Source organism: Pygocentrus nattereri, chromosome 4, assembly GCF_015220715.1.
Source record: "Pygocentrus nattereri isolate fPygNat1 chromosome 4, fPygNat1.pri, whole genome shotgun sequence".
Classification (NCBI taxonomy): domain Eukaryota; kingdom Metazoa; phylum Chordata; class Actinopteri; order Characiformes; family Serrasalmidae; genus Pygocentrus; species Pygocentrus nattereri.
The window spans coordinates 21209177-21230504 of NC_051214.1; the positions used below are offsets into that span (position 1 = coordinate 21209177).

General features: G+C 42.5%; 1 protein-coding gene across 7 annotated transcripts in view; it reads right to left on the reverse strand.

Moving 5' to 3' along the window:
• Positions 1-21328, reverse strand: part of LOC108417008 (sushi, von Willebrand factor type A, EGF and pentraxin domain-containing protein 1-like) — a 69786-nt gene that overhangs the window by 45524 nt on the left and 2934 nt on the right. Inside the window, exons 7-43 of one of the 7 annotated variants that reach the window (XM_037537845.1) lie at positions 21067-21240; positions 20775-20966; positions 20384-20557; positions 20097-20288; positions 19809-19982; positions 19518-19709; positions 19041-19214; positions 18749-18940; positions 18273-18446; positions 17986-18177; positions 17698-17871; positions 17407-17598; positions 16930-17103; positions 16638-16829; positions 16162-16335; positions 15875-16066; positions 15587-15760; positions 15296-15487; positions 14819-14992; positions 14527-14718; positions 14051-14224; positions 13764-13955; positions 13476-13649; positions 13185-13376; positions 12708-12881; positions 12416-12607; positions 11940-12113; positions 11653-11844; positions 11363-11536; positions 11087-11278; positions 10637-10810; positions 10344-10535; positions 8571-8750; positions 8337-8453; positions 8202-8220; positions 7999-8083; positions 7539-7856 (exon numbers count right to left, since the gene is read on the reverse strand). In XM_037537845.1, the coding sequence (XP_037393742.1) occupies positions 8026-8083; positions 8202-8220; positions 8337-8453; positions 8571-8750; positions 10344-10535; positions 10637-10810; positions 11087-11278; positions 11363-11536; positions 11653-11844; positions 11940-12113; positions 12416-12607; positions 12708-12881; positions 13185-13376; positions 13476-13649; positions 13764-13955; positions 14051-14224; positions 14527-14718; positions 14819-14992; positions 15296-15487; positions 15587-15760; positions 15875-16066; positions 16162-16335; positions 16638-16829; positions 16930-17103; positions 17407-17598; positions 17698-17871; positions 17986-18177; positions 18273-18446; positions 18749-18940; positions 19041-19214; positions 19518-19709; positions 19809-19982; positions 20097-20288; positions 20384-20557; positions 20775-20966; positions 21067-21240 (6230 nt within the window). In that variant the 3' untranslated portion in view covers positions 7539-7856; positions 7999-8025. Of the gene's footprint in view, positions 1-7538; positions 7857-7998; positions 8084-8201; positions 8221-8336; positions 8454-8570; positions 8751-10343; positions 10536-10636; positions 10811-11086; positions 11279-11362; positions 11537-11652; positions 11845-11939; positions 12114-12415; positions 12608-12707; positions 12882-13184; positions 13377-13475; positions 13650-13763; positions 13956-14050; positions 14225-14526; positions 14719-14818; positions 14993-15295; positions 15488-15586; positions 15761-15874; positions 16067-16161; positions 16336-16637; positions 16830-16929; positions 17104-17406; positions 17599-17697; positions 17872-17985; positions 18178-18272; positions 18447-18748; positions 18941-19040; positions 19215-19517; positions 19710-19808; positions 19983-20096; positions 20289-20383; positions 20558-20774; positions 20967-21066; positions 21241-21328 lie in introns of those variants that run through there. The other 6 variants (XM_037537848.1, XM_037537846.1, XM_037537847.1 and 3 more) reach the window with 6 other exon arrangements.

Below are 21328 nucleotides of genomic sequence, written 5' to 3' on the forward strand. Positions count from 1 at the left end.
TTTATGAACAGAGACCTACAGATCAATATAGTAAAGGAGCTCATTTGTGATCCTGAGTTTAAAGCCAGTTTTTATTAAACTTAAACTTGGAACTAGGTTGTAAATAAATCTGAAACTGAAACTTTGCTTGTGTGTAAAAAGTGATTTCAGAGCCACTCGGTTCTCCCTGATGGAAACTGTTTACCTTCAGTGTTTTGTGCTTATGATCATTTTAATAGACGTCAGCGTCACTAATTAATGACGTTCTATTAAAAGACTGGTTTACCAAGAGAGACACTGGAGGATTTTCACCTAAAATGAGTTCATGAAGTCAGTCTTGTTATAACAGGACATCAGAGCCATAATTACTCTTTTAGTACTTTTACTTTATACTTAAGTACATTTGAAAGTAAATACTTTAGTACTTTTACTCAAGTGGAGGTCTAAACGGAGGAACTTCTACTTTTACTGGAGTAATATTTTACCTTGGGTATCTCTACTTTAACTCAAGTACATGGTTTGTGTACTTCGTCCAGCACTGGTTGTGAAGGGGTCTTGGTTCACCACAGAAAGAATTCTGGAGTCATCTACTTTAGTTGCCTTCATTGATTTTCCAGGTCTTTTGGTGTGGCTGAGTTCAGAAGTGTATTCTTTCTTTTAAAGAATGTATCACATTGTTGATTCATCAGATTCATTTATCAGCTCATCGGTTAACTGTCCGATTACTTTTGAGCATGTACAAATGGATGGATTATGTAAAACATCGCTGTAATTTCTAAAAGGTGAATGCAGTGTCCTTTAAACCCCTTAAATTAAAGCTGAAAGTCTACACTTCAGCAACTTAATGACCACTGAAGAACAGGGTAAAAGGGGGTAACAAAGTATCAGAGAAACAGATGGACTACAGTCTGTAACTGTAGAACTACAAAGTCCACCTATACAGTAAGTGGAGCTTATAAAATGGACAATGAGCATAGAAACAAGGAGGTGGTCATAGTGTTATGCCTAATTGGTGTATAAGACTATATTGTGACATCAAGTCACGCCTGAGTTTACTTTAGTTATTCTGCTCTATAGCTCAGCCTTTTTGTTCTGGGCACTCTGTATTTTATGGAGAGCAGTGAGAGCTAGCCCACACTTAAAAATGATGGTTCTTCAAAGAATTCTTTAGTAAAGAAAATGTTTTTTATAGATCCATGAACACTCAAAGAATCTTTTGCTTAATTGAAGGGTTCTTCAGACTGATGAATGTGCTGTAGATCTAGTTCTATGTAGAACCTTTTTTATAGGGTTCTGTATAGTACCAAAAGGTGTTCTGCTTTTGTTATGAAGTCAAGCTTGTAATAATAGAAGAATCCTTTTTGGTGCTATGTAGAGCCATTTTCTTTACTGAAGAACCCTTGAAGAACCATCATTAACCTGAAGACAGGGTTTTTCTCTTTTCTGTGCACTGTTCTCACAGATATACATACATTTTAGGGAGGTCAACATCACTGCTGGACTGCATTCAGTACCATTACAGAGCAGCAGTTTAAGAAAGATACTGTCCAAAAATGTAAGGGGGAGCGAGGAGGCGGTCGCATATGCTGAGATAAGCGAGATTTATTATGGGCAAATCCAGGGTCGTGGTCAAAACAGTCCAGGTTCATATAGCCGATGCGGAAGGAACGGGAAACAGACATGACAAATCCAGAGCAACCAGCAAACAGACATTAAACAAAGACCAATACAATGATACAAAGACTGGCAAACGCAAGGGGCAAACACAGGGCTTAAATACACGGAACAATGAGGGACAGGTGAATACAATCAGGGGCGGAGTTACAAAACCAAAACAAGAACACATGGACAGGACTGGGAGGGGCCAACCGTGACAAAAAATAAACTATTTCAGGAATATTGCTCTCAGAAAGTGGGATAACATCATATAACGGAGGGAACGCAGTGATCCACTCTCATGCCTGGGTGATGCGTATTGTTTGTGTGATGTTTGTGAAGATGTGGCCGAGTGGTTAATGAGGCCCAGAGAACCTGTTGATATGATTGTTTTTCCTCTGGTTTTATATTAAGCTTATTTCATTTAATAGTCAATTCAGGGGATCTTAACTTTATGTGGTATTTATTTTTATCCAATTCCACCTTAAATGCTGCAGCGTCAGGCACCAGAAAGTGACTGCTGCACCATTTAAGGAGGAACGGGAAAACTCGAACAACAAGCTGGCGAATTGGAAGCCAACTGTAGCTTTTTTGTTCTGTGTATAAAGATTAGAAGTGATTCACACACTGATAAAAGCCACCGAGAGCAGTCCGTACCACTTAGATTGATTATGACAAAACAATTTTGGTGAAAATTCATTGAGTAATAAGGAAGTTGTGGCTGATTTAATCCTGAGACTCATCGTCTCTGAAGTGAATTTGTGCACAAGCGGATCTTGACCTCCCCAACATGGCGGACGCACAGACGTATCGCCTCAGATAGAGAACAACAGACAACGCGGCATCTAGGTATGGATATCTATGGCTGTTCTGTCCTGAGTTGAATAAAGCCGGGTTATGAACTGATATTTTGGTGTCTTGGACTTTCTCTTGAGAGCACCCTCACTACAATAGTAAAAGGTAAACATTTCATAGCATTTCGTAGACCCAAATTGTCATGAAGAGTCCGGGACCCACTACAGTTAAGTCTTTTTGCATACATTTGTTTTGGAGCAATAACAAAGCATTTAACCAGACACAAACCCATGTGGAGCTCAACCCGGCCCATTTGGGGTCAAGTCCTTCCTATTTGGAGTTGGTCCAGCCTGCAGGAATACATACTTGAAAATAGGGGACCAAGCATCAGGTTGGCTTGACAATGCAGGTTGTTTATTACTCTATTTATTTATTTATTTGTTTATTTGTGTTAATGCAGTAATTTCAAGTAGTTGCCATGGTATCCCAAGTGGTAGCTAAGGTCCCTAGGTTGCCTCTATGCTATGCCAGGTGGTTCCTAGGCAGCTGCTATGGTACTACAGGAGGTTGCTACAGTGTTGCTAGGTCGTTGCTATGGCAGAAGGGTGGTTGCTTAGGTGCTGATAGGCTGCTGTTATTATATCCCAGGTGATTGTTGTTGTGTTGCTATGCTCTCTCAGTTGATTGTTGCTAATACTTGTATGATGATGACTTGAAAAGGGTGTTCAGAAACGTTAAGATTTTTACTTGTGGCTGGCATTTAAAAAATTTCCAGTATGAACACGAGGCTTTGGTGAGAGGAATTTTGGAAGTGATGTAGGAACAGTGCGGAGCAGGGCTTCATTACTTTCATTTTGATACTGATACGCTTCATAGAATACTACACCTGAAACATCTTATGCAACACTGCTCTGAGTTTAGTACGCTGGGGTCACATCCTGTCCATCAGTGCCCGCAACAGTTGCAGGAAAAGGCCAGACCAGAGCAGCCTGGTCATCAAAACAGTGTTTCTGTTTTGACTTGGGGAAGCAGGACAATGCAGTAAAACTCTTCCTAAGTTTTGTTTTGATCCCAATCAAAATGCATTCTTAGTCATTGCCAGTATTTCCTTTCATTTGCCAAAGCATTGAAGCAGGAAAAATGAGCCCGGTTCTGAATGCAGATACAGTTTTAAGGGTCCCTTTTTCTACTGCTTAATGGTTCTGATACTGTTTTCTTAAATGCATGAAGAATTAACACTAGTCCTCCTGAGATTTCAAGATCCTCAGGACATCACCCCTCCTTCTTGCCAGCAATTAGCAGGACCATACATCACCCTTTATTATGTTAATTCACAGAGGAGGACTGAGACAGCAGCTCTGTGTGTGAACCTTGTTTGCTGGCTAGTTCACTTCGACCTTGCCAACAGTATGAACGACTGACTGAACAAACTAACGAAACGAAATTAAACTCGTACAAGGAAATGTTGAAGTTAAACTGAAACAAGGAAATACTAGGAGTGTGTTTTATTTACACAATGAACAACGGAAATGCACAAGTAATTTCACCAAGTAAACGCCAAGAAATGGGTTGCAGTTTGTCTTTTGACGTAAATGGGTAAAAATAGCTGTCAATCAAAACAGGATTCAGCCTTTCGTCTGATCCTTCAATCATTTTGCAGAAGCTCCGCGTCCAGACCCGCCCACAGCTCCATTCACCACAGAGACGCTCTGCGTTCGGGGGCGGGACAAAGTCGTGGCATTTATCCAATGACCGGCGAGTTTCGAAGCAATGAAAAAAACGTCCCGTTTGAATGAGCGGTCCTGTTGAAGTGAAAAGACACTCAGCTTTTAACGCATTTGTAGTGAATGAAATGTTAACACAACTGAACATATTTGACATTTTAGGGCAAGCTGAGCTTCCCTTGCAGTCTTAGAGAAATCGCCACTGCTCCGTCCGTCGCTACTACGCGCCCTTGAATTATAACTTTTGAAACACGATTCTACAGATTCTCCGTCGCCCTGTCGGATCGGTAACATATACACTCGGGTTGTAACTTGAAGTTCACCTTCAAGTTGTGTCATGTTAGGTGCTTTGGGAGCTGTAGGAGCTTTCTGTGGGCATGGGGGGTTTCCACTTCCACCGCACTCCATATCAGTACCAAGACAATGGGCGTTAATCGCTTCACAGCAGGGGAGTGGGCTACATGGTCGCTGGTTTCCCTTACGAAAATTTTCGTAGCTCGCGGAAGATTAGTGTTAAGGCTATACATTTACAGGTTTATGAAAACTAAAAAATATTGGGGACATTCGGTGTGGAGCTGGACTAAGGTGGAACTGGACAAATCTGTCAGTTGAGCAGCTCTGAGGCAGGTTACTGCCACAGAGCTGCTCAACTGACAGACTCAGGAGATCCTTTGTCCACAGAAACGTTAGACCCTTCAGCTCTTCCCAGTGGGACCAGAAGAGAAGAGGGAAGAGGGAAGAGGAGAAATGAGGACTGAGTCTCTTTTTCTAAATCATAGGTTTATTTTATATATGTGCACATCTGGACACCTTTACTGTACCATAGCACTTTCTGCACACCTCATTGCACATCTTGCACCTCTGGACACTCCACACCTGGACACTTTCAGTACTGTCATTATATGCTGCTACCGGAACCTCTTTGTACAGTCATTATTGCACTGGCTGTCTATCTCAGAATAGATCTTACAACATATTTTTGTAGTTTTAGTTGTTTATATGCCTGTACAGTTTTTTTGTATATATTTGTAGCTCTTTGCAACAAGCAGGTTTGATTTATCTATAGTTGACAGTTTTACTTATAGTTGACAATTCTCTGTCCATCCAAACATCTATCCCTCCATCCATCCATCCATTCCTCCATCCATCCCTCCATCCATTCCTCCATCCATCCCTCCATCCAAACATCCATCCATTCTTCTATCCAAACATCCCTTCATCCATCCATCTATCACTCCCTCCATCCATGCATCCCCCATCCATTCCTCCATCCATCCCTCCCTCTGTCCATCCAAACATCTATCCCTCCATCCATCCCTCCTTCCATCCATTCCTCCATACCTCCCTCCAACGATCCCTCCATCCAAGCACCCATCCCTCCATCCATCCATTCATCCATCCAAATATTCCTTCATCCATCCCTCCTTCACTCCATCCATCCATCTATCCCTCCCTCCCTCCTTCCTTCCAACCATTCATCCATCCATTCATTTATCCAAACATCCATCCATTTATCCCTCCCTCTCTCCATCCATTCATCTATCTATCCCTCCCTCCATCCATCCCTCTTTCCATCCATCCATCCATCCATCTATCTACCCATCCATCCATCCATCTATCCATCCATCCATCCATCCAAACATCCATCTATCCATCCATCCCTCCATACATCCATCCAAACATCCATCCATCCAAACATCCATCCATCCATCCATCTATCCCATCAGGGATGTGTAATGTTGTACACAACTGTCAATGTACTTCTATCTAGTTATATTTCTATTTGATTCTAACTTGTGAATTCAGCTAACTTAATCCATCACTGCATGTTTCATCTCTGTACAAGTGCACTGTTAATAAAATGGGATGCTTTAGAGCAGCTGCACATGATTCAAGCTTCACCTTGAGGGGTATAAAGCCCCCCAGCACTCAGGTGTAGAGCAGAGGAACTGTGTTTTGGAGTGATGGAGTGATGAGGATCAGATCCTCACAGTAATGTTCCATCCTGTAGTGCAGGGGTATTTAATTAAAATTCTGTAAGGTCTATTTGGAGAAAATTTCCTCAAGCAAAGGTCCGAACATCAATGTCTAACCGGCATCATGACTCCATATACTGTTTACTGATGTAGCCGAGTAGGAATATTAACATCTTATACAACTGAGTATCAAATCAGATAAAGTCCAGTTCAATCACATTTCAACAACATTTACTGACCATTTTCTTTTTAGAGCACGACATGTAAAATAACTTCCCTCTGACTCACTTTCTTCTCTGACTGCTGTTACTCGCCTCGTCCCTCCCCTGTGTGCCATCACTCACTCGAGTCTCAGTGCTCATCGTAATGCACAGATGTGATCGGCTGAATAGTGTCACGTGATATTTACAATGCATGCGATTGGTCTGTGAGTCTCCGGCCGCTACAGTTGATGTAAAGGCTAGAAAAGATACGCTGATTAAAACAGGACCACCCCATCAAAATGAATAATTCTCCACAGTTTATCAGTTATACGTCCAAGTCCGCATAGGACAGAGTCTGGGTCCGGACTCGGACTGCGGTCCGTCCTCTGCTCTAGCGTAAGGCCTTCCCAGAAGACAAGAGTCTGTTTCTGCTGCAAAGCGGGACAAACTCCCTATTAATGACCTTGATTTCAGAGAAAACACTGGTTAAGCAGGTGACTGCAAACTTTTGCTGTACGCACGTTTTATTTCATGTTTTGTTTTTCGTACATAGGCATCAGCTTCAATATTTATATTTGACAGAGAAACAAAGTTTAAGATTAATGCATAACTCTGGATAAACCATTATACATTCGATCAGACACGTCTGAACTTCTGTCTGCTGCTTTAGTGCACTTTCCCATGTTTCCCCAAGTGTTTGATACATGCTGTGAACTACAATTTTGCCATTTGCAACCACACAAGTATCATGGTTTCCTTCTTGTGTGTCTGTTTCTTCCCCTCTGTTGTAGCCATGTGCTTTTGTTTTCTTGTGCCATGTGCTTTTGTTGTTTTGTTCTGTCTCCTCGCTGGTCCTGCCCCCTTATCTTCTCCACCTGCCTGTAGCTCCGCCCCTCATTAATCCCAGGTGTTTCTCATTTCTCCTCAAAGTATTTATACCCTCAGTCTTGCATTGTGCATGTGACAGTCATCCTCTCATCTCTTTTCTTTTATCTTCTAGTTTGGTTTTGTTTTGGTTTTGGATTTTTCTGTTCTTCAAACCTCCGCTTCTCAGTTTCTGGACTCATTTGTATCCCACTTCCTTGCCTTCAGCGTTACAACAAACCATATTATAACACACAAAAAAGCACGGACAAAGCATGCTTTGAATGGTTGAACCACTTCTGCTCAGTCCTTTAAAAAAATGACTGGGATAAGTTACAATATAAATTGTAGAAAATCTATTCAGAAACATAAAAGTCTTAAATACAAAATTTTAAAATACAGACAATATCACACATCTATTTTCAAGATTCAAAAGTCTGCAAACAACACAGAACAATATGTTCAATACATTATGAAAAACTTCCATTAGGAAGAAGAATTTTAAATAATCAGTGACGTCCTGTCCAATCCATTCATTCAAATGTAGTACAGAGGATCAAGGATCAACCTCAATGTGTTCACTCTGTTGTTCATTTCTTCATTCACTCTGAAGAGGAACGTCCACGCAGGACTGACCAGGTCAATGCAGGTAGAGCCCTCTGTAAAGAGAAGTATGTAAAAGGTCAGCTTAATTTTTTTAGTAGCAGCTTCATTCAACATTAAAATGAATCACTGAATAAACTTTAACATTACATTCCAGCTGTGTCACTAGGTTTATGGTCATTATGCATGTATTCTTACTTAGAGACAGTATGTAGTCATGTTTCTCTATATTAGACTGTCGATGCTCTTGTATACCTGGGGAGGCATGTCAATGTCTGATTTACTGCAAAAAACAAAAAAACAAAACAGACATCGGTCAGCCCAACTGTAGTAGTCAACACAAATAAATGAATAAATATCATAAAACAAAAGTTTAGGATGTATAAGAAGCCATAACTCACCTTAGGTCAAACTTTTCAGCTGTAAGAAAAATAAAAATGAATATAATTAACATTAGTTTTTAGTTATTTCACATTAATACACTATTACAAACATCCTCATATATTTAGAAAACAGTGCAAAAAAAATCTGCTCACCTTTCTGCCTGAGTTTCTTCATTATCCAGAGAGCCAGAGCGAGGCTGGACAAACTAACACCTCCTGCTACGGTCAGGCCGGTCACCAAGGGTGGGCTCAACTGGGGCTCAGGAGGAGCTGGACCAGAATAAAAGGAGAATTAAAGAGAATTAATATGGGCTCTTTATTTTGCGCTCTACTTCATTCTTTATCTCTTTTTAATCAGGCAGCTCAAGCGTGGTTTGACTGCCTTACCTTGACACTCAGCTGCTGCTCCAGACCAGCCGCCGGTGAAGTTACACGTCACCACCTCATCGCCGAGAAGAGTGTAGCCATCTAAACAGCTGAAGGAACAGGATGTCCCGACGGTGGCCTCCTCAGAGGAACAGTTCATGAGGCCATTGTCCGGCTTCTGGAGGTATGGACATGTCACTGCTGTGGAGGGACAGTAGAGAGGGGGAGAACTTTAATGAAACTCAGAGAAGCTCTGGATTTTTACCTGAACAGATAAAATGGATGCAGCATATTTGGTACAAATAAACACACTTATCATACGTTGTACTATAGGCCCTGAAAAACATGATGATATTTATATGACTGATGTCATCAGCACAGCTTTGTCCTTCAGTTTGCTTACTTAAATGCAATATAGACATTTTTATTCAATAAATTCAGCTCATCCCTTCCATTAAAACATCTATTATTCAGTGCTGTGGGCTGCTGTCAACTAGACAAGGACTTATAACAGACACATATCCTCCATTGTCCTTGAATTTGGTTGGATAGTGTAGTGGGTAACACCTCTGCCTTCTACGCTGTAAACTGGGGTTCTATCCCCCACCTGAGTAAACACCCTGCACTATACCAATAAGAGTCCTAGGGCAAGACTCCTAACACCGCCTTGGCCTACCTGTGTAAAAATGATCAAATTGTAAGTTGCTCTAGATGAGAGCATCTACCAAATTAAAGCATCACACAAGTTAAACATGAGCTACAACACCACCTAGAGGTTGTAGATAGTTAACCAATCCCATTAACCAATCCCATAGTTCCCACTCAGGTCTGGTAAGAGAATTTGGTGGATTACCAAACGTGAATTACAAAAATGATGACTATTTCACACAATATTATTTATTAAAAAATCTCAATATTCATAAAATTTACAACACAGTAGAAGCAGGCCAAAGCCAGAATTGACTGTTACAGCATGACACCTTTAAGGATCAATGGCCATATAACTGGAAAATACGGAAAATCAGCAGTACAACCATAGAACAAAATAAAAACGATTCACAAGGATTAAGGGCTCAAAGCAAACAAAACACTAAAACAAAAAAATAAATAAAATAAATAAACACTACAGTTCAAAAGACAACCCTCAAAGCTTGCTCCTCAGCTAAATTTAATTACTATGGTAACAGTAAACTACTGCTTTCCAGTAAACTCCACTGCTACCAGGCCTTCCAGGGTCAGAACTACTAATGAACAAAGAGATATAACACTGGCCCAAAAATAAAGGTTGGCACTCGACTCATTCAATTCTTAATTCAATAAAAACCCATCTTTAATAAATCTTGCTTCTAAAAGAAACACATAAATAAATAAAATGACTAGGGAAGGAAAGAACAGTGATTAATTTTCACTGGCCAAGGATACCACTCCTGTATCCTCTAAAAAGTTCTGACACGTCTGCCTTAATAAGGGCTTTTCTGTTAGTTGCAGGATGGAAATAGAAAGACTGGCAGCAGTGAATTTTCAGAAAGCCCATGTTTGAAATGACAATTGTGGTACACTAGTACTGCTACCATCATAGTGGTAGATTAAGACTAATTAAATACTTTTTTGATAACCTCCCTCCCCAAGGCCACATGCTTGCACAACAAGACTGTAGACAGAAATCAACTTATTATACAGCTGAGGGACAGGAATTATAGACTAAGTCAGGCTGATGTGCATCTAGCATGAAGAAATGTCAGGGTAAACACTGTTTAAGGAGTTTTAAGGTTTTTGCTAATTGCAGCTTCTTACGTTCACAGGTGGGCCGAGAGTCATTCCAATGTCCAGTGCCTTCACACACCAGCTGGCCAGAGCTTGAGCCTGTTAGTGTGTATCCGTCTTCACAGCTAAACTCACAGGAGGACTGATGGCTGAAACGTCCTACTGGATGCTGACACTGCATGAAGCCATGAAGAGGCTCAGTCAGATCAGAGCACTGGACGACTGTGATATTAACGAGGGAATAACAAAGAGGCTTATGAGTCAAATATTCAATATCAAAATATTAAATGAAGCTTATTAAGAGATCATGTTCTGCTTCTTACCTTCACAGTAAGGCTTCTCCTGGCTCCATTCTGCAGATTGGGTGCAGGTAATTTCTGGCGCCCCCTCAAGGTGGAACCCATCATTACAGCTGAAGCTGCAGCTGCCGCCAAAACTTTCACCACTGCAGATGATTCTGCCGTTTGTAGGGTCCTCAAGAGTCGGGCAGCGAACAGCTGTGGGACAGTAATGGTAAATTAAGTCAGGTTGATGTGCACCTAACTAAAAAATGTATTCATCAGGTAGATTTCTCAAAGTCCCACTGTATAATTTGTAACGTATTTAATTTACAATCGAGCATGGAATGTGTTTCTTTCATGCTTTAAGAGTTTCATCTAAAAATTAAAGGGGGCACTATACTGCAGCCCGACTGCAAAATAGGTCTAATGGTCCCCTTTGACATTGTAAAATCACAGTGTACCTTTACGTTTTTGTTAATTACAGCTTCTTACCTTCACAGATGGGCTGAGAATCATTCCAGTGTCCACTGGCTTCACACATCAGCCGACTAGAGCTTGAGCCTGTTAGTGTGTATCCTTCCTCACAGCTAAACTCACAGGAGGACTGATAACCAAACTGTCTTAGTGGATGCTGACACTGCATGGAGCCGTGAAGAGGCTCAGTCAGATCAGAGCACTGGGCGACTGTGAAAACAAGGAGAAAATATTACTCAAGTATTCAGTGTAAAAGTATTAAATGTAGCTTATAAAAGATCACAATGTTCTTACCTTCACAGTAAGGTTTCTCCTGGCTCCACTCTGCAGACTCAGTGCAGGTCATTTCTGGCGCCCCATGAAGGTTGAACCCATCATTACAGCTGAAGCTGCAGCTGCTGCCAAAACTACCACCACTGCATTTCATCCTGCCATTCACAGGGTCCTCAAGAGTTGGGCATCGAACAGCTGAGGGACAGGAATTATAGACTATATCAAGTTGATGTGCATCTAGCATGAAGAAATGTCAGGGTAAACGCTTTTTAAGGACTTCTTTAAGGTTTTTGCTAATTGCAGCTTCTTACGTTCACAGGTGGGCCGAGAGTCATTCCAATGTCCAGTGCCTTCACACACCAGCTGGCCAGAGCTTGAGCCTGTTAGTGTGTATCCGTCTTCACAGCTAAACTCACAGGAGGACTGATAGCCAAAGCTTTCTAGAGGATGCTGACACTGCATGGAGCCGTGAAGAGGCTCAGTCAGATCAGAGCACTGGACAACTGTGAAAGCAAGAACAGCACAACAAAGAGGCTTTTTAGTCAAGTATTCAGTCTCAAAGTGTAAAATAAATTGTGTAAATATTCTGCTTTCTTACCTTCACAGTAAGGAACCTCCTGGCTCCACCCTGCAGACTCTGTGCAGGTGATGTGTGGCGCCCCCTGAAGGTGGAACCCATTGTCACAGCTGAAGCTGCAGCTGCTGCCAAAACTTTCACCACTGCAGATGATTCTACCGTTCGTAGGGTCCTGAAGGACTGGACATTGAACAGCTGTGGGACAGGAATTATCGACTAAGTCATGTTGATTTGCTTATATTTAAACACAACAGTGCCTTGCAAACTAGCAACTTCGTCAACATGTAGATTTCTCAAACACTCCTATAATTTAACACCCAAAGTAATTATATTCCAGCATAAACTGTGTTGAGTTCTTTTAAGCTTTAAGAGTTTCATCTAAAAATTTTAAGGCAGCAACAAACTGTAGCTTTATAGCAAAACATGGGTAATGGTCCATTTTTCCTTTGTAAAATCACAGTGTACCTTTAAGGTTTTTGCTAATTGCAGCTTCTTACCTTCACAGGTGGGTTCAAAACCATTCCAGTGTCCACTGGCTTCACACATCAGCCGACTAGAGTTTGAGCCTGTTAGTGTGTATCCTTCCTCACAGCTAAACTCACAGGAGGACTGATAGCTGAAGTGTCCTACTAGATGCTCGCACTGCATGGAGCCGTGAAGAGGCTCAGTCAGATCAGAGCACTGGACGACTGTGATATTAAGGAGGGAATAACAAAGAGGCTTACGAGTCAAATATTCAATCTCAAAATATTAAAAGAAACTTATAAAAGATCATGTTCTGCTTCTCACCTTCACAGTAAGGCTTCTCCTGGCTCCACTCTGCCGACTCAGTGCAGGTAATTTCTGGCGCCCCCTGAAGGTGGAACCCATCATTACAGCTGAAGCTGCAGCTGCTGCCAAAACTACCACCACTGCAGTTCATCCTGCCGTTCGTAGGGTCCACAAGAGCTGGACATCGAACAGCTGTGGGACAGGAATTATATATTAAGTCAGACTGATGTGCAACTAGCTAAAAACAACAGTGCCTTGGGAGCTAGCAATTTCTTCAACATAAAGTTTTCTCAAAGGCCAACTTTATCATTTTAAACCCAAATTATTTACAGTCAAGCACAGAATATGTTACGTTTTTTGGCTTTAAGAGTTTTGTCTAAGAGTTTGAAGGGGGCATCGTACTGCAGCTTTACCACAAAATAAGCATAAAGGTCCACTTTGCCGTTGTAAAATCACAGTGTACCTTTAAGGTTTTTGCTAATTGCAGCTTCTTACCTTGACAGATGGGCCGAGAGGCATTCCAGTGTCTACTGCCTTCACACATCAGCTTGCTGGAGCTTGAGCCTGTTAGTGTGTATCCTTCCTCACAGCTAAACTCACAGGAGGACTGATAGCTGAAGTGTCCCAATGGATGCTTGCACTGCATGGAGCCGTGAAGAGGCTCAGTCAGATCAGAGCACTGGACAACTGTGAAAACAAAGGACAGCATAACAAAGCTTTTTAGTCAAGTATTCAGTCTCAAAATATTAAATATAGCTTAGAAAACATCAAGTTCTGCTTTCTTACCTTTGCAGTAAGGTTTCTCCTCATTCCACTCTGCAGACTTTGTGCAGGTAATGTCTGGTGCCCCCTGAAGTTGGAACCCATCATTACAGCTGAAGCTGCACCTGCTGCCGTAGCTATCACCTCCGCAACTGATTCTGCCATTCGCAGGGTCCTCAAGAGTTGGGCATCGAACAGCTGAGGGACAGGAATTATAGACTAAGTCAGGCTGATGTGCATCTAGCATGAAGAAATGTCAGGGTAAACACTGTTTAAGGAGTTTTAAGGTTTTTGCTAATTGCAGCTTCTTACGTTCACAGGTGGGCCGAGAGTCATTCCAATGTCCAGTGCCTTCACACACCAGCTGGCCAGAGCTTGATCCTGTTAGTGTGTATCCGTCTTCACAGCTAAACTCACAGGAGGACTCATAGCCAAAGCTTTCTAGAGGATTCTGACACTGCATGGAGCCGTGAAGAGGCTCAGTCAGATCAGAGCACTGGACAACTGTGAAAGCAAGAACAGCACAACAAAGAGGCTTTTTAGTCAAGTATTCAGTCTCAAAGTGTAAAATAAATTGTGTAAATATTCTGCTTTCTTACCTTCACAGTAAGGAACCTCCTGGCTCCACCCTGCAGACTCTGTGCAGGTGATGTGTGGCGCCCCCTGAAGGTGGAACCCATTGTTACAGCTGAAGCTGCAGCTGCTGCCAAAACTTTCACCACTGCAGATGATTCTACCGTTCGTAGGGTCCTGAAGGACTGGACATTGAACAGCTGTGGGACAGGAATTATCGACTAAGTCATGTTGATTTGCTTATATTTAAACACAACAGTGCCTTGCAAACTAGCAACTTCGTCAACATGTAGATTTCTCAAACACTCCTATAATTTAATACCCAAAGTAATTATATTCCAGCATGAACTGTGTTGAGTTCTTTTAAGCTTTAAGAGTTTCATCTAAAAATTTTAAGGCAGCAACAAACTGTAGCTTTATAGCAAAACATGGGTAATGGTCCATTTTTCCTTTGTAAAATCACAGTGTACCTTTAAGGTTTTTGCTAATTGCAGCTTCTTACCTTCACAGGTGGGTTCAAAACCATTCCAGTGTCCACTGGCTTCACACATCAGCCGACTAGAGTTTGAGCCTGTTAGTGTGTATCCTTCCTCACAGCTAAACTCACAGGAGGACTGATAGCTGAAGTGTCCTACTAGATGCTCGCACTGCATGGAGCCGTGAAGAGGCTCAGTCAGATCAGAGCACTGGACGACTGTGATATTAAGGAGGGAATAACAAAGAGGCTTACGAGTCAAATATTCAATCTCAAAATATTAAAAGAAACTTATAAAAGATCATGTTCTGCTTCTCACCTCCACAGTAAGGCTTCTCCTGGCTCCACTCTGCCGACTCAGTGCAGGTAATTTCTGGCGCCCCCTGAAGGTGGAACCCATCATTACAGCTGAAGCTGCAGCTGCTGCCAAAACTACCACCACTGCAGTTCATCCTGCCGTTCGTAGGGTCCACAAGAGCTGGACATCGAACAGCTGTGGGACAGGAATTATATATTAAGTCAGACTGATGTGCAACTAGCTAAAAACAACAGTGCCTTGGGAGCTAGCAATTTCTTCAACATATAGTTTTCTCAAAGGCCAACTTTATCATTTTAAACCCAAATTATTTACAGTCAAGCACAGAATATGTTACGTTTTTTGGCTTTAAGAGTTTTGTCTAAGAGTTTGAAGGGGGCATCGTACTGCAGCTTTACCACAAAATAAGCATAAAGGTCCACTTTGCCGTTGTAAAATCACAGTGTACCTTTAAGGTTTTTGCTAATTGCAGCTTCTTACCTTCACAGATGGGCCGAGAGGCATTCCAGTGTCCACTGCCTTCACACATCAGCTTGCTGGAGCTTGAGCCTGTTAGTGTGTATCCTTCCTCACAGCTAAACTCACAGGAGGACTGATAGCCGAAGTGTCCTAATGGATGCTTGCACTGCATGGAGCCGTGAAGAGGCTCAGTCAGATCAGAGCACTGGACAACTGTGAAAACAAAGGACAGCATAACAAAGCTTTTTAGTCAAGTATTCAGTCTCAAAATATTAAATATAGCTTAGAAAACATCAAGTTCTGCTTTCTTACCTTTGCAGTAAGGTTTCTCCTCATTCCACTCTGCAGACTTTGTGCAGGTAATGTCTGGTGCCCCCTGAAGTTGGAACCCATCATTACAGCTGAAGCTGCACCTGCTGCCGTAGCTATCACCTCCGCAACTGATTCTGCCATTCGCAGGGTCCTCAAGAGTTGGGCATCGAACAGCTGAGGGACAGGAATTATAGACTAAGTCAGGCTGATGTGCATCTAGCATGAAGAAATGTCAGGGTAAACACTGTTTAAGGAGTTTTAAGGTTTTTGCTAATTGCAGCTTCTTACGTTCACAGGTGGGCCGAGAGTCATTCCAATGTCCAGTGCCTTCACACACCAGCTGGCCAGAGCTTGATCCTGTTAGTGTGTATCCGTCTTCACAGCTAAACTCACAGGAGGACTCATAGCCAAAGCTTTCTAGAGGATTCTGACACTGCATGGAGCCGTGAAGAGGCTCAGTCAGATCAGAGCACTGGACAACTGTGAAAGCAAGAACAGCACAACAAAGAGGCTTTTTAGTCAAGTATTCAGTCTCAAAGTGTAAAATAAATTGTGTAAATATTCTGCTTTCTTACCTTCACAGTAAGGAACCTCCTGGCTCCACCCTGCAGACTCTGTGCAGGTGATGTGTGGCGCCCCCTGAAGGTGGAACCCATTGTTACAGCTGAAGCTGCAGCTGCTGCCAAAACTTTCACCACTGCAGATGATTCTACCGTTCGTAGGGTCCTGAAGGACTGGACATTGAACAGCTGTGGGACAGGAATTATCGACTAAGTCATGTTGATTTGCTTATATTTAAACACAACAGTGCCTTGCAAACTAGCAACTTCGTCAACATGTAGATTTCTCAAACACTCCTATAATTTAATACCCAAAGTAATTATATTCCAGCATGAACTGTGTTGAGTTCTTTTAAGCTTTAAGAGTTTCATCTAAAAATTTTAAGGCAGCAACAAACTGTAGCTTTATAGCAAAACATGGGTAATGGTCCATTTTTCCTTTGTAAAATCACAGTGTACCTTTAAGGTTTTTGCTAATTGCAGCTTCTTACCTTCACAGGTGGGTTCAAAACCATTCCAGTGTCCACTGGCTTCACACATCAGCCGACTAGAGTTTGAGCCTGTTAGTGTGTATCCTTCCTCACAGCTAAACTCACAGGAGGACTGATAGCTGAAGTGTCCTACTAGATGCTCGCACTGCATGGAGCCGTGAAGAGGCTCAGTCAGATCAGAGCACTGGACGACTGTGATATTAAGGAGGGAATAACAAAGAGGCTTACGAGTCAAATATTCAATCTCAAAATATTAAAAGAAACTTATAAAAGATCATGTTCTGCTTCTCACCTCCACAGTAAGGCTTCTCCTGGCTCCACTCTGCCGACTCAGTGCAGGTAATTTCTGGCGCCCCCTGAAGGTGGAACCCATCATTACAGCTGAAGCTGCAGCTGCTGCCAAAACTACCACCACTGCAGTTCATCCTGCCGTTCGTAGGGTCCACAAGAGCTGGACATCGAACAGCTGTGGGACAGGAATTATATATTAAGTCAGACTGATGTGCAACTAGCTAAAAACAACAGTGCCTTGGGAGCTAGCAATTTCTTCAACATATAGTTTTCTCAAAGGCCAACTTTATCATTTTAAACCCAAATTATTTACAGTCAAGCACAGAATATGTTACATTTTTTGGCTTTAAGAGTTTTGTCTAAGAGTTTGAAGGGGGCATCGTACTGCAGCTTTACCACAAAATAAGCATAAAGGTCCACTTTGCCGTTGTAAAATCACAGTGTACCTTTAAGGTTTTTGCTAATTGCAGCTTCTTACCTTCACAGATGGGCCGAGAGGCATTCCAGTGTCCACTGCCTTCACACATCAGCTTGCTGGAGCTTGAGCCTGTTAGTGTGTATCCTTCCTCACAGCTAAACTCACAGGAGGACTGATAGCCGAAGTGTCCTAATGGATGCTTGCACTGCATGGAGCCGTGAAGAGGCTCAGTCAGATCAGAGCACTGGACAACTGTGAAAACAAAGGACAGCATAACAAAGCTTTTTAGTCAAGTATTCAGTCTCAAAATATTAAATATAGCTTAGAAAACATCAAGTTCTGCTTTCTTACCTTTGCAGTAAGGTTTCTCCTCATTCCACTCTGCAGACTTTGTGCAGGTAATGTCTGGTGCCCCCTGAAGTTGGAACCCATCATTACAGCTGAAGCTGCACCTGCTGCCGTAGCTATCACCTCCGCAACTGATTCTGCCATTCGCAGGGTCCTCAAGAGTTGGGCATCGAACAGCTGAGGGACAGGAATTATAGACTAAGTCAGGCTGATGTGCATCTAGCATGAAGAAATGTCAGGGTAAACACTGTTTAAGGAGTTTTAAGGTTTTTGCTAATTGCAGCTTCTTACATTCACAGGTGGGCCGAGAGTCATTCCAATGTCCAGTGGCTTCACACACCAGCTGGCCAGAGCTTGAGCCTGTTAGTGTGTATCCGTCTTCACAGCTAAACTCACAGGAGGACTGATAGCCAAAGCTTTCTAGAGGATGCTGACACTGCATGGAGCCGTGAAGAGGCTCAGTCAGATCAGAGCACTGGACAACTGTGAAAGCAAGAACAGCACAACAAAGAGGCTTTTTAGTCAAGTATTCAGTCTCAAAGTGTAAAATAAATTGTGTAAATATTCTGCTTTCTTACCTTCACAGTAAGGAACCTCCTGGCTCCACCCTGCAGACTCTGTGCAGGTGATGTGTGGCGCCCCCTGAAGGTGGAACCCATCATTACAGCTGAAGCTGCAGCTGCTGCCAAAACTTTCACCACTGCAGATGATTCTACCGTTCGTAGGGTCCTGAAGGACTGGACATTGAACAGCTGTGGGACAGGAATTATCGACTAAGTCATGTTGATTTGCTTATATTTAAACACAACAGTGCCTTGCAAACTAGCAACTTCGTCAACATGTAGATTTCTCAAACACTCCTATAATTTAATACCCAAAGTAATTATATTCCAGCATGAACTGTGTTGAGTTCTTTTAAGCTTTAAGAGTTTCATCTAAAAATTTTAAGGCAGCAACAAACTGTAGCTTTATAGCAAAACATGGGTAATGGTCCATTTTTCCTTTGTAAAATCACAGTGTACCTTTAAGGTTTTTGCTAATTGCAGCTTCTTACCTTCACAGGTGGGTTCAAAACCATTCCAGTGTCCACTGGCTTCACACATCAGCCGACTAGAGTTTGAGCCTGTTAGTGTGTATCCTTCCTCACAGCTAAACTCACAGGAGGACTGATAGCTGAAGTGTCCTACTAGATGCTCGCACTGCATGGAGCCGTGAAGAGGCTCAGTCAGATCAGAGCACTGGACGACTGTGATATTAAGGAGGGAATAACAAAGAGGCTTACGAGTCAAATATTCAATCTCAAAATATTAAAAGAAACTTATAAAAGATCATGTTCTGCTTCTCACCTCCACAGTAAGGCTTCTCCTGGCTCCACTCTGCCGACTCAGTGCAGGTAATTTCTGGCGCCCCCTGAAGGTGGAACCCATCATTACAGCTGAAGCTGCAGCTGCTGCCAAAACTACCACCACTGCAGTTCATCCTGCCGTTCGTAGGGTCCACAAGAGCTGGACATCGAACAGCTGTGGGACAGGAATTATATATTAAGTCAGACTGATGTGCAACTAGCTAAAAACAACAGTGCCTTGGGAGCTAGCAATTTCTTCAACATATAGTTTTCTCAAAGGCCAACTTTATCATTTTAAACCCAAATTATTTACAGTCAAGCACAGAATATGTTACGTTTTTTGGCTTTAAGAGTTTTGTCTAAGAGTTTGAAGGGGGCATCGTACTGCAGCTTTACCACAAAATAAGCATAAAGGTCCACTTTGCCGTTGTAAAATCACAGTGTACCTTTAAGGTTTTTGCTAATTGCAGCTTCTTACCTTCACAGATGGGCCGAGAGGCATTCCAGTGTCCACTGCCTTCACACATCAGCTTGCTGGAGCTTGAGCCTGTTAGTGTGTATCCTTCCTCACAGCTAAACTCACAGGAGGACTGATAGCCGAAGTGTCCTAATGGATGCTTGCACTGCATGGAGCCGTGAAGAGGCTCAGTCAGATCAGAGCACTGGACAACTGTGAAAACAAAGGACAGCATAACAAAGCTTTTTAGTCAAGTATTCAGTCTCAAAATATTAAATATAGCTTAGAAAACATCAAGTTCTGCTTTCTTACCTTTGCAGTAAGGTTTCTCCTCATTCCACTCTGCAGACTTTGTGCAGGTAATGTCTGGTGCCCCCTGAAGTTGGAACCCATCATTACAGCTGAAGCTGCACCTGCTGCCGTAGCTATCACCTCCGCAACTGATTCTGCCATTCGCAGGGTCCTCAAGAGTTGGGCATCGAACAGCTGAGGGACAGGAATTATAGACTAAGTCAGGCTGATGTGCATCTAGCATGAATAAATGTCAGGGTAAACACTGTTTAAGGAGTTTTAAGGTTTTTGCTAATTGCAGCTTCTTACATTCACAGGTGGGCCGAGAGTCATTCCAATGTCCAGTGGCTTCACACACCAGCTGGCCAGAGCTTGAGCCTGTTAGTGTGTATCCGTCTTCACAGCTAAACTCACAGGAGGACTGATAGCCAAAGCTTTCTAGAGGATGCTGACACTGCATGGAGCCGTGAAGAGGCTCAGTCAGATCAGAGCACTGGACAACTGTGAAAGCAAGAACAGCACAACAAAGAGGCTTTTTAGTCAAGTATTCAGTCTCAAAGTGTAAAATAAATTGTGTAAATATTCTGCTTTCTTACCTTCACAGTAAGGAACCTCCTGGCTCCACCCTGCAGACTCTGTGCAGGTGATGTGTGGCGCCCCCTGAAGGTGGAACCCATCATTACAGCTGAAGCTGCAGCTGCTGCCAAAACTTTCACCACTGCAGGTGATTCTGCCGTTCGCAGGGTCCTGAAGGACTGGACATTGAACAGCTGTGGGACAGAAATGGTAAATGAAGTCAGGTTATGTGGATCAAACTAAAAACAATTGTCCTTTGGAAATTATCAATGTGCTCATAATGTAGATTTCTCAAGGGTTTGAGGGTTTGAAAAGAGTTTGTACTGCAGCTTTATAGCAAAATAAGGGTACATTTTGCTGTTGTAAAACCACAGTGCACCTTTTACGGTTTTTGCCAGTTCAGCTTCTTACCTTCACAGGTGGGCCGAGAATCATTCCAGAGTCCTGTGGCTTCACACATCAGCTTGCTGGAGCTTGAGCCTGTTAGTGTGTATCCTTCCTCACAGCTAAATTCACAGGAGGACTGATGGCTGAAACGTCCTACTGGATGCTGACACTGCATGAAGCCATGAAGAGGCTCAGTCAGATCAGAGCACTGGACGACTGTGATATTAACGAGGGAATAACAAAGAGGCTTATGAGTCAAAAATTCAATATCAAAATATTAAATGAAGCTTATAAAAGATCATGTTCTGCTTCTTACCTTCACAGTAAGGTATCTCCTGGCTCCACTCTGCAGATTGGGTGCAGGTAATTTCTGGCGCCCCCTCAAGGTTGAACCCATCATTACAGCTGAAGTTGCAGCTGCTGCCAAAACTTTCACCACTGCAGATGATTCTGCCGTTTGCAGGGTCCTCAAGAGTTGAGCAGCGAACAGCTGAGGGACAGAAATTGTTGGTTGTGTTGATGTGCACATAGCTAAGAGCAACTTCTTCATCATGTAGCTTTCTCAAAGCTTTCAGTCT